Source organism: Gymnoscopelus microlampas, assembly GCF_963454915.1.
Source record: "Gymnoscopelus microlampas genome assembly, chromosome: 4".
NCBI lineage: Eukaryota > Metazoa > Chordata > Actinopteri > Myctophiformes > Myctophidae > Gymnoscopelus > Gymnoscopelus microlampas.
Window position 1 is genome coordinate 26,046,817 of NC_139941.1, and position 13,221 is coordinate 26,060,037.

A 13,221-nucleotide genomic window follows, 5' to 3' on the forward strand; every position below is an offset into this window, starting at 1 on the left:
GGCTAAAAGAGATCCAAATAAAATCAAAATCAAAATCAAATACCTAAAAAAAAACGAGGGGACCATTACTGCATCAAAAGTAATCAAAAAACGTATATAATTTGACAACCTAATTGTAAGAAGGAGGCAAACATTGGGAAAATAGCCGATCTGCAAGCTCACAACGCCTCGCATTGATTTTTTTTAAATTAAAAATAATGCTTCAACTCCTACAATTCCAAGTGCTTATCAGGATGGGGGGTCCCCAGTTCAAATATGATTATTTGGGGGGGTCGCAGTCTGAAAAGGTTTGAGAACCACTGGGCTACTGTGTAGGTAGGTAATCATAGGAGTCTAATAACCATAGAATCCCCCTTGTGGTGATCCAAATATTGCATCATGAGAATGCATGAGACCAAACAGTCACCCATGAATACAATTCCTTTTATTTCCTATCATCTCAAAAACATACTTTTTACATTGCTCGCACTCTAAGATACAAATAATATATCTGCTTCTACATTAAGTCATAGTTTTATACGAGATGTCACCAGAGCGACTGTTTTGGCTTCTTAATAGCCACATTACAGTATGTATTCAACTAATACATGTTGCTCTGAATCTTGACTTGAGATCAGTACAACAAGTCATTTCATGGCTATTAGCATCAAATAATTAGATCACAAACGTGCACGTGTGCACGCGTATGAAGCACGTGTGCACACATGCGCACACATACGAGGGTCTTAGAAATAAAGTTGAGATGTATCCCTTATTTTGAATTACATCAGTACAGCATATGGCATTGACTAATTTATTTCCCTGACTATCTTTCACAACAACACTGCATTTTGACATGATAATACAAGTGTACCAACAACCAACAGTTAGCAGGAACAGCATACAGTACATGAATACATCTGTATAAAAGATATACACAAACAATACACCATACATTTATGTTACTGTATGTGATCACCATTACACACACACACACACACACACACACACACACACACACACACACACACACACACACACACACACACACACACACACACACAAAGCACACACTCTTTGTAGAGAATGTACATCTTGTGCAGTGCCATTCCGTCCAATATCAGCATTTAACCTCACTCATCTACTGCAGATGTAGCTATTGGGGATAGGAGTGACTATGTACAGGACTTAATTCATAAAATATTGCACTTATTGGCCCATTGCATTTCACAGCAAGTGCTATGACAATGCTCTTAAATCTGTAACATAGATGGATATATATACACAATCTTAGAATATAAACACATAGATAAGTCAGTATTGACTTCATGCAATTTTTTGGAGCTTTCAATTACCTACCCAAAAAACAACTGACAATGCAAAAAGAAGAGCTTATGTATTTTGGCACAAGTGTGTTCTGTGAGGTGATGCTCTAAGAAACCTGTGGGCTCTCTGGCTTTTAAAATAGGCTATGACACTATGTGAACATTGTTTTTATATATATGATTAAGATTACGGTACTACATGTGGGTTAGTGAGCCCAGATGCAAGGTGATGCCTATCATGTCTCCTAAGCATTATTTTTTTTAATGTATATTTTTTAATTTCATATCAGGAACATGAAATATTGACATGCGACTCAGTGCTTTAAAAAATTTAAAACTGCATCTGAGGATATGGCTGTTTATTCCATGCCACAGGTGATCATTAGTGTCCTACACTTATCACATTCACTACACTGTGCCATAGCTGCATGACGCACCTTCTCTGGAAAAATGTGTGGTCTGGTTAGTATGATGATATGGGGGGGTGGCTGGTGGCATGAGGTTACAATAAAACGGATGACTCTTTTGGATAAGGCTTAGTACTAGAGGGCCTGGGTAAACCAGCACAAATGATTGACTTTTTTGGCAGCATGCTTATCTCATCGCACTATAAAGGGTCATCTTTAGAGGCTATAAGCACAAATTACTATTTGTTTTTTAAGGTTTACGGATACACTCGTCAGAGGAATCGCACATCTACAGACGGTAAAACACATGTTACAGGACCCACATCAACAATGTGTATATTCGATTCATTCCAAAACTATACATGACAAAGGAACTAACGGAGGCCGTGTTGGAGATGCTAAAAGGCCACTTTTTTATCCAAGGTAGATGATTTTTAAGGTAACAAAAATGCATACACTTATGGACTCATAAATAGAACAGTCATACCCATGCAAACTCACACATAATTCGTTACACAGCCACACCATACCCACACATTCATCGAACAAGCACGCTGCATAAAAGAAAGCCACTATATATCCTATACAGTGCACTAAATCATATATATTTGGCAGCTTTGGGAGATAAAATATACCTATAAAAGGAAAACACATCCTGTACAGACTAAATAAAAATATTTGAACTAAATTAAAGCACTGACTGACAAATTCTACGCTCCTTTTTATTATTATTCAAAGACTTAAAGTTGTCTAGGACTATGTACTAAAAATTAAAATGTGTCCAGCATTATCAAGGATACTTAGTTTACAAGCCTATTAAGTTGCAGAATAATTAGATGACTAGTACGTCTCTAATGGTATTTTAGATGTTATGTAATATTACACATTTTACAACACCAGTGTACTGTATGTCTGTCCGCCCGTTTGTGTTTACGTAATTGTTTGTGATATAACATGATGAAATCTTGTGAGATAGATAATATATCAGAACATTGTAAGACTACTGCTAAAGTAGTTGTCAATTCTAAGTCCAGAGAGAGCAGCACTAAATACAAAATATTACCATCCACCAATATCACTCCTGATCGAACCTAACCCGTTGCTGAACATTGAGTCGGATGCTTATTTGAATCAGGGTTGATAGTGCCACTGAAAAACAAAAACGCACACAGCACACTCTCCCACACCCTGCAAGATTAGAGCTGCACTCCCTTTGCCCCTGAAATTGACCACTAACAGTTGCATCCGGGCTGCTGGAGAGGTGGAGCGCTGTCTGTCAGCTTGGCAGTGGGGGCCCCCGTGGTGACCGCTGGATCCGTGTCCAGGCTCTCTGACATCTTGTCGCAAATTAGGTCAACAAGGCGCTCAAATGTCTGCTTCACGTTGATGTTATCCTTGGCACTCGTCTCAAAGAACTCAAAGCCTGGATTAGAAGGTTACGAGGAACAAAAGAAACAGCCATGAGATGTACAGTATATATAGCCTTGATCATGAGCACAGTATATTCACAGGACATTTTCTGCTAAGCCTTTTGACAGTTATTGTTCTGTACTGTGCTGCGTCTGAGCACAGGTTGCAGGCACAGTTGTAATGAAGACGTTTGTCCTGCATGTCATTTTACACATTACACATTAAACTTCAGAGAATTGATAAAAAAAATAGTTTTCAGTCATTTGCTACTATATTGAAAAGAGGATAAGAAAACACTGTATCGTAAAAAATAAAATAAAAGAGAAGCAATTACTGGTTTTGTATCAGAGAAATAATTTCTAAAAATGATTTTTCGGTCATTTGTATGGAAAAAAAAATTGCATTCAAAAATATTGAAAAATCGTATCGTGAACCTAGTATCGTGATTCGAATCGTATCGTGAGTTGAGTGAATCGTTACATGCCTAGATAAGATGTATGGTCAATGAACTTGGGAAAGAATGGCGTAAGTTCTTACCCAGCTGCTCTGCCAGCAGCCTTCCACTGTCCACTGACACCACTCTCTCCTCCTCCATATCACATTTATTCCCAGCCAGCACCACCTGTGCATTGTCCCAGGAGTAGGTTTTTATCTGGGTCGACCTGCATGCGGTGAGATAACAAGAATAACAAAAGAGTCTAAGTCTTTCAATTCAATTATGGTTATGTTTTTTGTATGAATGACTTAAAGTTTACGTTTCTTAATCAGCCATGAGAAATACTTCATGGTCATAACACTAACTGGAAGATTAAGCAAGCATTTTTGTGGCCAACTCCCTTAAACCCATAGAATGAGTATCAAAAAGATGTAATGCAGTACACTATCCAACTATCCAGCACTGGGATACAGTGTTAAACAAACACACATAAACACACAAATGCTCAGACACAAACAAGCAAACACTCAAAAAATCATCTTAAAGGATCATAGCGTCAACATTGCCCAGATTTGGAGTCATATTTCATCCAGTAGATTAGATGACTGACGTCATAGATGACTAGTGTTACAGGATGGCCACATGACGTCCGAGATCCACATTGGAGCCATGCCATTCCCATGTTTATTTTAAGATCCACATGATAATTTTAGATTTTCTCCAAAAACATTACCGATCTTGCTTGAATAATTGAGTCAGTACTTCCTAAACATCACTGCATAGTTAATACTGTAAGTTATTGACATTTGAATTTCATTGTAAATCAATATTTTCTCCAGGGACTATTTTCGTCAAACATTTTTCTAATCTATCTGTACTAAATGCTTTATTTTTAGATTCAGCATTTGTCACTAAAATGTTTACATTTAACATTTTCTCCTAAATCATTCAAACATTACCGTACTTGCTGGAATAATTGAGTCAATACTGGCTAAACACCTTTGCACAGTTAATAAGTCATTGGCTTATCTTTTCTCCAGGGACTATTTTCTGTATTGGATTATCTATAGAAAGCAAGTCTGAAGTCTCTGCATGTTGATTTTCATACCATTCTGAAATGAATGGAATCCAAACAAACCAGGAAGATCAAACAAACCACAGTATACTTTGGAAAACGGTTGACAGTAATACCAAAGTATACCTTAAGTCAACATGCCACACCACCAATATGGTCCTTTAACCACATGAACACATGCTTTTGAACATTCAGCAGAAAGAGAAGATCTACAAGCCCACTGCGCATCACAGCGCGATCGGTTGTGATCTTGTAGACTATAGCTAGCTATTTAGAGAGTAGAGTAGAGCGAAAGAAAAAAAAAAGTAGGGGCCTAGTATAGAGCCCCAGGGGACTCCAGTCAATGAAGTATATATAGGGTGGTTAAGTACTTCTGTGTTGAGACATAACCTCCACAACACAATTCTGAAGATAGCAGTTGGGGAATGTATCCTTCCCGTGGTGGTGCAGTCTGAAAGTAGGACACCCAACACACAACCAGCTCAACACAGGACAGAGAGAGAATCTACTGTTTGAGAGAGAGAGAAAGCTGTGTGATCTTGGCACTCACTCCCTCTCAGTGTCCCAATATGACTTGTTAGAGTGGTTTATACGTGGGTCATTTCACATCCACTTGCTGATAATATTCACTCTGACAGACAACCGAGTCAAAGGCAGCTGCTGCCCGCTCTGAGCTGGTGTCTGTATCAGAGTTTATGGAGTTACGGTATGCAAATCAAAGTAACTAGTCCATACCCACGGATGTGTGCACCCTTTTGGAGAGGAGCGCTGCTCATTTGATGAACCTGGCTGTGTCTGATATCCAAAGCACTCCTCCGCTCATAAAACTCTCTAAGCTCTGTAAGTGGTCCACCCACCTTCCGGCTGGGTTATGGGAGCACGACCGCGGCTACAGATCCTCCTACCGCAACCGTGACAACAGAGCCCGTAGCCCGTGGCAAGACATGCAAATAAACTGCTTCAATTTTGTGAAAGTGAAAAATGGCCTTGGTCACTCTCTTCATATGCCAATGGTCAATCCCTTTGTGCAAGTTCATATTGATGTTCAAACCACTGAGGAGAAAACTCCAGACAGACAGAATGGGAAAGGTTTCCTCATTTTATAGTAGGATAGGATAGTAGGATAGGATGGACAAGTTACAAAACTAACTTCACTTGTTTACACTTCACCAGTTTGCATTTGCAAACTAAAATGACTATATTTGCCAACGACGATTTAAAAAAAAGAAAGGAATTAATAGGAGAAAATAAGATGAAGACAAAAAGTATCTGCGATGACAAGTAGCCTACTTGTAATATAGCTTAGTATTTGTATGGTGTAGTTTAGCATAGGCCCTATATATGCTTTCCAATCAGAGGCAATAGCCTTTGTATCTCTTCTGGCTAGGTGCCTTTAATATCCTTTTTAATTGGAAATCAACAGCACCTCCATCTCATACACACTGGGTTAGGACGTTATGTCTCACCTTATGCTGGAGAGGTTGAAATACATCATACGTGAGAGAAAGAGAATTTGCCTCTAGTAGTCTGGGATAACACCCCCCCCCCCCCCACACCCCCACAACACACTGAGGTATCTCATAAATATCTTACTTTATTTTGTTTTAATTGAACCACATCTAACTGTATTTTATTTTACTCTTATCTGTTATTCTGTTATCGTATGTTTCAACCTAGGTATGTGGTGTTTGTTTCTGTTTGCTTCTGTCTTTGTATGTATATATGTGTTGAAAATGCTAATACAAACTGTCTGAATAATATTTTACATTTGTATTACATTCAGTCTGTCTGTGATTCTTTTTTCCTATTTTGGTAGGTTGTCACAGGCAGGAAATGGACACGTCACATAGCTTATGCAGGCACAGTCGGGGAAGGAGCTGTTGCCATGGAGACCCTTTTTTTCTGCATCCCTCTCATAAAGAACAAGGGGAAACAGAAAGTGGAATTAACCACTTGAACCCCAGCATCCCTATTCTGGGGGGGACGACATTTGCCAAAAATAGGCTATCTACAAGGACACGTGTCGCGTTGTGACACGTTGTGAGTGTGTAGGTACTGTAGATTGGCTATTTTTGGCAAAGAGATTTGGTGTAGATGGAAAAAAGCGGTCCACGTACAGTTGCAACTACGGTCCGTTTTTACTAAGATTAGAGGGTTTAAAGGGTTAAAGCCCACGGCAAAGACAAAAGAAAGATTCCAGTTATGTAAAGGAAAAAGCGCTTCTTCCTCTGCCCATTACGCTTTGGTTTGGTCTGACAATTTAGCTCAGCAGTAACGGCAGGACAATTTCAATTCTCATCATGCAACTGATAGAAAGGTACAAACTTTTTTACTTTAGCTAACTCTAAGCTGGCTATTGTAGTCCCACAATGGAGAACAAGCATGAATACAGACTGATATTTACAAGACATCTGTGAACATTACAAAAGGATATGTTTAGAGCAATGTCAGTATCTCTCTAGTATCTAAGGAGCTTATCCAAAAGTAATGCCTTCTGAAATATTTCCTATCCAACATGCCTTTTTCTGTGTACCCATAATTCCCTTGGGCTGACTGTGGAAGATAACAGTGTGGTGTAAATAGACTACTGAGATTTCAAACACCTGCAGAGAGCCAGGGGCAAGGTCTTCAGCAAGATGCAGATGGAAATAACTATCTACTGTATGCTATACAGTACCAGTAACAGTTGATAACTTCATCTGTTAATAATTATGTGTAAAACACTTTGTAATTTTTGTTTGGAAAAGTATAGTATAAATATAAAGGGTATTATTATTTAATTATTTATTTAATATGGAAAATATCAAATCAATTTCTCATGGTGGAAAAAATACAACTTCACCTCTTTCACAGTATTTTCCCTGTTAGAGCTCTCTGTCTGTCTGTCTGTCTGTCTGTCTGTCTGTCTGTCTCTCTCTCGTATAAAATACATATATTGTGCACAAATTCTAACCCAGAAACCAGATGTCTGTCTCTGATTAAATGGAACCTTACCATTCTTATTTCTAGACAAATGTTTCTGTTCATTTGATAAATTCAATGTTACCTTGACTGTGACGAGGGGTTGGGGGATACGCCACACACAAAACAACATCAAAAGGACAATGGCAGAAAATAACTACACGCAACTGTCAATACAAATCAATCAAGACCATTTGAGCTGAGATCCCCAGCATAACGCATTGCAACCAAGATGGACTCACCAGTCCTGTACGGCACCAAAGGACTCCTCATTGGTGATGTCATACATAAGGATGAAGCCCATGGCCCCACGGTAGTAGGCAGTGGTGATAGTCCTGTAGCGTTCCTGTCCAGCCGTGTCCTAAACACAGATAGCATAACCCAACAAAATAGGCATTCATTTAAGGCAAAAATATGATAATGATAATAATAAATCACCCCCACCTACTATGTAATTTGCAATATTTTACTTCAGGATGGCTACAAGACATTCTGTGTACATTTCAGAAGCGTAATACACAATAACAATGAGCACAGGTAATTGGTATGTCTAATGAGATGTCAATAATAATCATTCAACTAGAAATGAATCGTGTGTGTGTGTGTGTGTGTGTGTGTGTGTGTGTGTGTGTGTGTGTGTGTGTGTGTGTGGCAGTGTCAAGTTGATGGCAATGTCAGCTAAATGTTAGCAACAGCAGAACAGCCTTGGAGTACAGCTGTACTGTACATGGTACACAGGCAGCAATTCTTAGTATTTTTCCACAGTGATTTACTCTGTCAGTCTGAATAAGGCTGTAATAGTGTTCTTGTTATAGCCAGAGGACATCTCTGACCTTCACTCCACACAGAGACACAGCTCACAGCCTGTCCATTACATAGAACAGCTGGGGCTATCTACTATAACATCCAAACACGTACATGTATCTTTGCACATGTATCGATTTCTGCACAAGTCACCTGATTCTTTGACCACTGCCTTTTCTCTTGTCTGATTCCTAAAGATGTCATTTAGGCATCCACACATTTCATTAGTCCATCAATTCATGGCCAAGTGCTTGACAATAACCTTTGCTTCTCCAAGCTATTTTGGTGACAAGCTATGCTTGTTCTCAGTTAAAACGACTGGGCAAGAGAGAAGAAAAAACAGCTGACTCTAGTAAATACGAACCCTCCTAGAGAGCTTCGCTCGTAGTCTGCAGTTCACCAGAAATCAATCCAAGAAGCTGACTGCCTTCAGTGGAATGCTAACATGAGTGGACGCTGACAATAGTCGGAACTATGTGTCACTCATGGATTTACGCCTTTAACCATTATGAGTATCATCTTACAATATCTACTGCAAGCACAATACTGTGCTGAAGTCACCACGTCTCAAACTAGGAAAACTGTGCTGCATTGTACTGGTGTTGTAGTTCATATATTTCACAAAAGATGTAGAGTGCAACACACACAAGCCACAAGGACATCTAACCATCACTCTAAAAGGCCACTTACTGTAATGTTTATCTCTTTGCACCTAATTAAGTAAGACAGGGCAGGGATGCAAATCTTGTTTGTGTTTGAATATGCTTGCCTTAGCCAATGGCACAAACACATTACTCCGATTAGTCTGTCAATTGATTGTTAGTAGTACCGTCTACTGCTTTTTCACATTCTGTTGAATTGCTTGATCTTTCATCTATGATTATGAACTAACAAAATGTCTGGGGGCAAACCAATTGTTGCAAGACAACAATTATTATGGCAGCAAATAACACCTCTACAGTACAGTGGAGAGAATTTGGTACTGTATAGAAAAGGAATGTATGGATGGATGTAGATTAGATTTATAGATGAGTATATATGTTCATGTAGAATGTAGATAGACAGACAGGCAGGCAGGCAGGCAGGCATGTAGGTAGATGGATGGAGAGGGGGAGGGGCAATGAAACCTCAGAGGTGTTATGGCAATAACTAATTAAACAATCGCCTGCATTTTTCAGTCTCCCACGGGCACACTTTTACATTTTGTAGTAAGTGTTGTTGCTTCTGTGCTGTCCACCTGCTGTGAGCCAAGCTTACACTTACTCTCCTCCTGTCAGTAATGGTGAAGTCTCCATCTGTCTCTGTTCTTCTACAGCAGAATGTTTGGCAACAGGAGGGAGAAAACACTACAACAATTCTTCAGCGAATGATGCACAACACTACCATCCAAGTCCCATCTTTTCAACGTGGAGGTAAGTACATTGCCGCTGTCAAATATAATGAAAAATACTTTCAGTATGAAAAATGAAAATGGCTCAATTGGATCTAAATTCTGTTGAAATCTCACCTTTATCACACCTGGTCGGATCCATAGAAACTTAACCACTTTATCCCTGGCGTCCCTATTTTGGGCATGTCATACACACAGACAAATAATGGTTCTTAAATAGTTCTTTAAAAGGCTATTTGGTTCCACAAAGAACCATCAACTACTAAAGAACCATTTGATCTAGTGAATGGTTCTTCATGTTCCTCATCTAGTTCTAGAGAACCTTTTTTATCAAAGTTCTTTGAAGAACCTTTGAACTCTGAAACCATGTCTTAATAGGCAGACATTTATCGAAAATAGCAGATCTACAAGCTCACAATGTGTTGCGGTGCGACGCGTTGTTGAGCTTGTAGATCTGCTATTTTCGATAAACACATTTCAGCCAGTTTATACGGTTTAAGGGGTTTTGGCAGCCTGGCTCCACCCCCTGAATCGCTAGCCTCGCATTCAGGGTCTGGTGACGCTGTCGAAGGCGGCTTTTCTCGGTTGAAAATCTGTACGACGAATCGGGATCAGGATAATCCAGTATGAATCAATCGCCAAAGAGTCCAACTTTGGCCACGCCCCCATCTCAGAAAACGGCTGCACTGAGAGGGCTTTCAGACTGAATAATGGAGTGAAACGAAATGAAAATTCAGGCTGAGTGTCAGGCTAGGGTTTGGGTTCTTTATAGAACCATTCAAATAAATGGTCTGAAAGGTTCTCTCTGGAACCAAAAATGGTTATTGTATGGCATCACTCTGAAGAACCAGTTTTGGTTCCAGTTGGCACCTTTATTTTTCTGTGTGTAATAGGCAAAAATATCTGATCTACAAGCTACAACAGGTCGCAATGTGAGCTTGTAGATCTGATATATTTGAACAATACAATTTAGATTCTTTTTTTTGCCATTGTTCCAAAAAGACCGATAAACATGGGAGAATGACTAGTTCCAATTATTATTATTATTATAAGAAGAATCTCTCTCATACGAGGAGAGGTAGAAGGCACTTAATGTCTGCCCAAGAGTACAACCATTGTGTCACAGCCTGTCACTGTATTTGATACATATTGATCAACTGTGAGGTACATGTGGAGTGAAGGAGATACGGACAGGGAGGTCTCAGCAGGGACTGGTAGACTAATTGTATTTTACAGACAGAGGTCACTCTGTTCGAAGGGAGAGGAAGACGGGGGCAGAGTTTCTTTGAAGAGTCCTTTTTCCATTTACAGCGTCAGTAAAATCAAAGGGGCGGCCAACGTCGTCGAGTGTCGCTGCATGCACTGAATTTTGAGTGCATGACTGGCAAGACAACGTAGAGACCCTGGATGTCAATACAATTAATTGAATGGGATGTTGTTGTGACTGTCAGGGCATTGTGGAAGTAAGGACTGTTTTATTTGGATTACATCTCAAATGTAATGAAGAGCGCCTAGGTCAACTTCCGTGTTGTTTCTGTGCCTCTGAGTGCTTTCTACAAAAGCGCTTTTTATACCATAGGCCCACATGACTTCACAGATGTATGGCAGTGTTCCGGAGATGTCAAAAATAGACTGAAAGAAGAGATGCTGTATATTGAGTTTCTTCATGTTGTTAAGATGCGAAAAGCACAGTAAGTTAACATTTGATTTTGGTCTGTCAAGGGCTAGTGTGCAGGATAAGCACACAGAAGCTCAACTGCTATCCCAACAATTTCAACTTTAATCTGCTTTCATCCTCTTCTACGTGACCAGTTGTTTCAGCAATCAAACATTTTAGTGCATGTTTGCTAGAATGTTAATACTCTATTCTTATTAATAATTCCTAATACATCTATAAATGTTTAAAACGAAATGAGCTGTTCAATCTGAAAAACACTTTGGTACCACATACCCAAATCTGCAGCTTGATTCTCTTGTCGTTCTTGTAGACGGTTTTCACTTTGAAGTCGATGCCCACAGTGCTGACAAAGGCTGACGTGAAGGCGTCGTCTGCATAGCGGAACAGGAATGACGTTTTGCCAACACTGCTGTTGCCAATGATCAGCAACTTAAACATGTAGTCAAAATTCTGGTCCCCTCCCTCCCCCTTCCCTTTCACATCCTGAGTGGCAGCCATCTGGAAAAAGAAGAACAGGAGATTCACTCACATGGTTACCAATTGATTTATCCATTGGGGTGAGAGAGAGTGTGAGTTGTTGTCTGGGAATAAGAATGTTCTTGGTTTGATCACTACTACACCTGACTTAATGAGCAAGACACTTACAGCAAGACTACTAACTGCTGCCGATGAGCAGGTTGGTGCCTTGCACGGCTGCCTCTGATGTTAGTATGTGATTGTGTGTGAAATGAATGAATGTGACACATGCACCATAAAGTGCTTTGGAAAAGGAGAGAGAGAGAGAGAGAGAGAGAGAGAGAGAGAGAGAGAGAGAGAGAGAGAGAGAGAGAGAGAGAGAGAGAGAGAGAGAGAGAGAGAGAGAACACAGGCTTCTTGTAGCCTACTTAGTTTAGACCAGAAGTGACAGAAGGCCGTGTCAGGTAATCCAGCATAGCCATAGACACAGATTTAATTGGGAGTTGTGCCAATACAAGACAGCAGTGGTTTTAAATGCAGCAAATATTCTAATGATTCTTTTTGTAATATTTTTTGCAGTTCAAGTTCAATTCTAAATGAATGATGTCTACCAATTGAAAAATAAGATACATTATACAAACATTTGGATTATTGTTGAAGCTATTTAACAAACAAAACATTTTGGTGCTATGATCAGTTAGTTGTAATGTGTATAGCTGTTGAGCAATATAAGACAGTGATATGTTTGGCAGTGGAACAGTAATTCCTATTTGATATGGGTAATGTTTGGCTACCACCGAAATCAGCATCATCTGATTTCCTGGTCCGAAACACCTTTTCAACCCACAACAAAATACAGCAGTGGTTCTCAAAGTGGGGTCCGGGGACCCCCAGATGTCCTTAAAGGGGTTTCAGGGGGTCCCCAGAAAGATTAGTTAATACAGCATCAAAATCGATTTTTACCACTTTAACTCTATTTTATGCTTCCTATTCAAAAATAGCAGATTTACAAGCTCACAACGAGTCACATAGCAACCCTTTCTGCTAAAATCAAATCAAAATCTGGTAAAAAATAGTGACAAAATTGTTTTTTTTACTATTCTGCTAAAAACGTGGAATACATTTTTGCATTTTAACACAAATCTTCTCTTATGGAGTCCCTGACACAAGATCTTCTCAGATGGGGGTCCGTGGCCAAATATATACATTTAGGGGTCCTTGACATGAAAATGTTTGAGAACCAGTACAACAGTATAGGCCAGGGGTAGGCAATTGAGATAAGCCTAGGGCCAATATCACT

The 13,221-nt window shown here is 39.6% G+C and overlaps 1 protein-coding gene across 1 annotated transcript; it reads right to left on the minus strand.

Annotated features, from left to right (window-relative positions):
• Window positions 1-409: 409 nt before the first annotated feature.
• Window positions 410-11,963, minus strand: rab3c (RAB3C, member RAS oncogene family; the record flags this gene model as incomplete). The annotated part of the gene is made up of 4 exons (XM_084055017.1): window positions 410-3,134; window positions 3,659-3,783; window positions 7,836-7,954; window positions 11,739-11,963. The coding sequence occupies 4 exons, from the start codon at window positions 11,961-11,963 to the stop codon at window positions 2,944-2,946; spliced, it is 660 nt and encodes a 219-aa protein (XP_083911143.1). The 3' UTR covers window positions 410-2,943.
• Window positions 11,964-13,221: the final 1,258 nt, after the last annotated feature.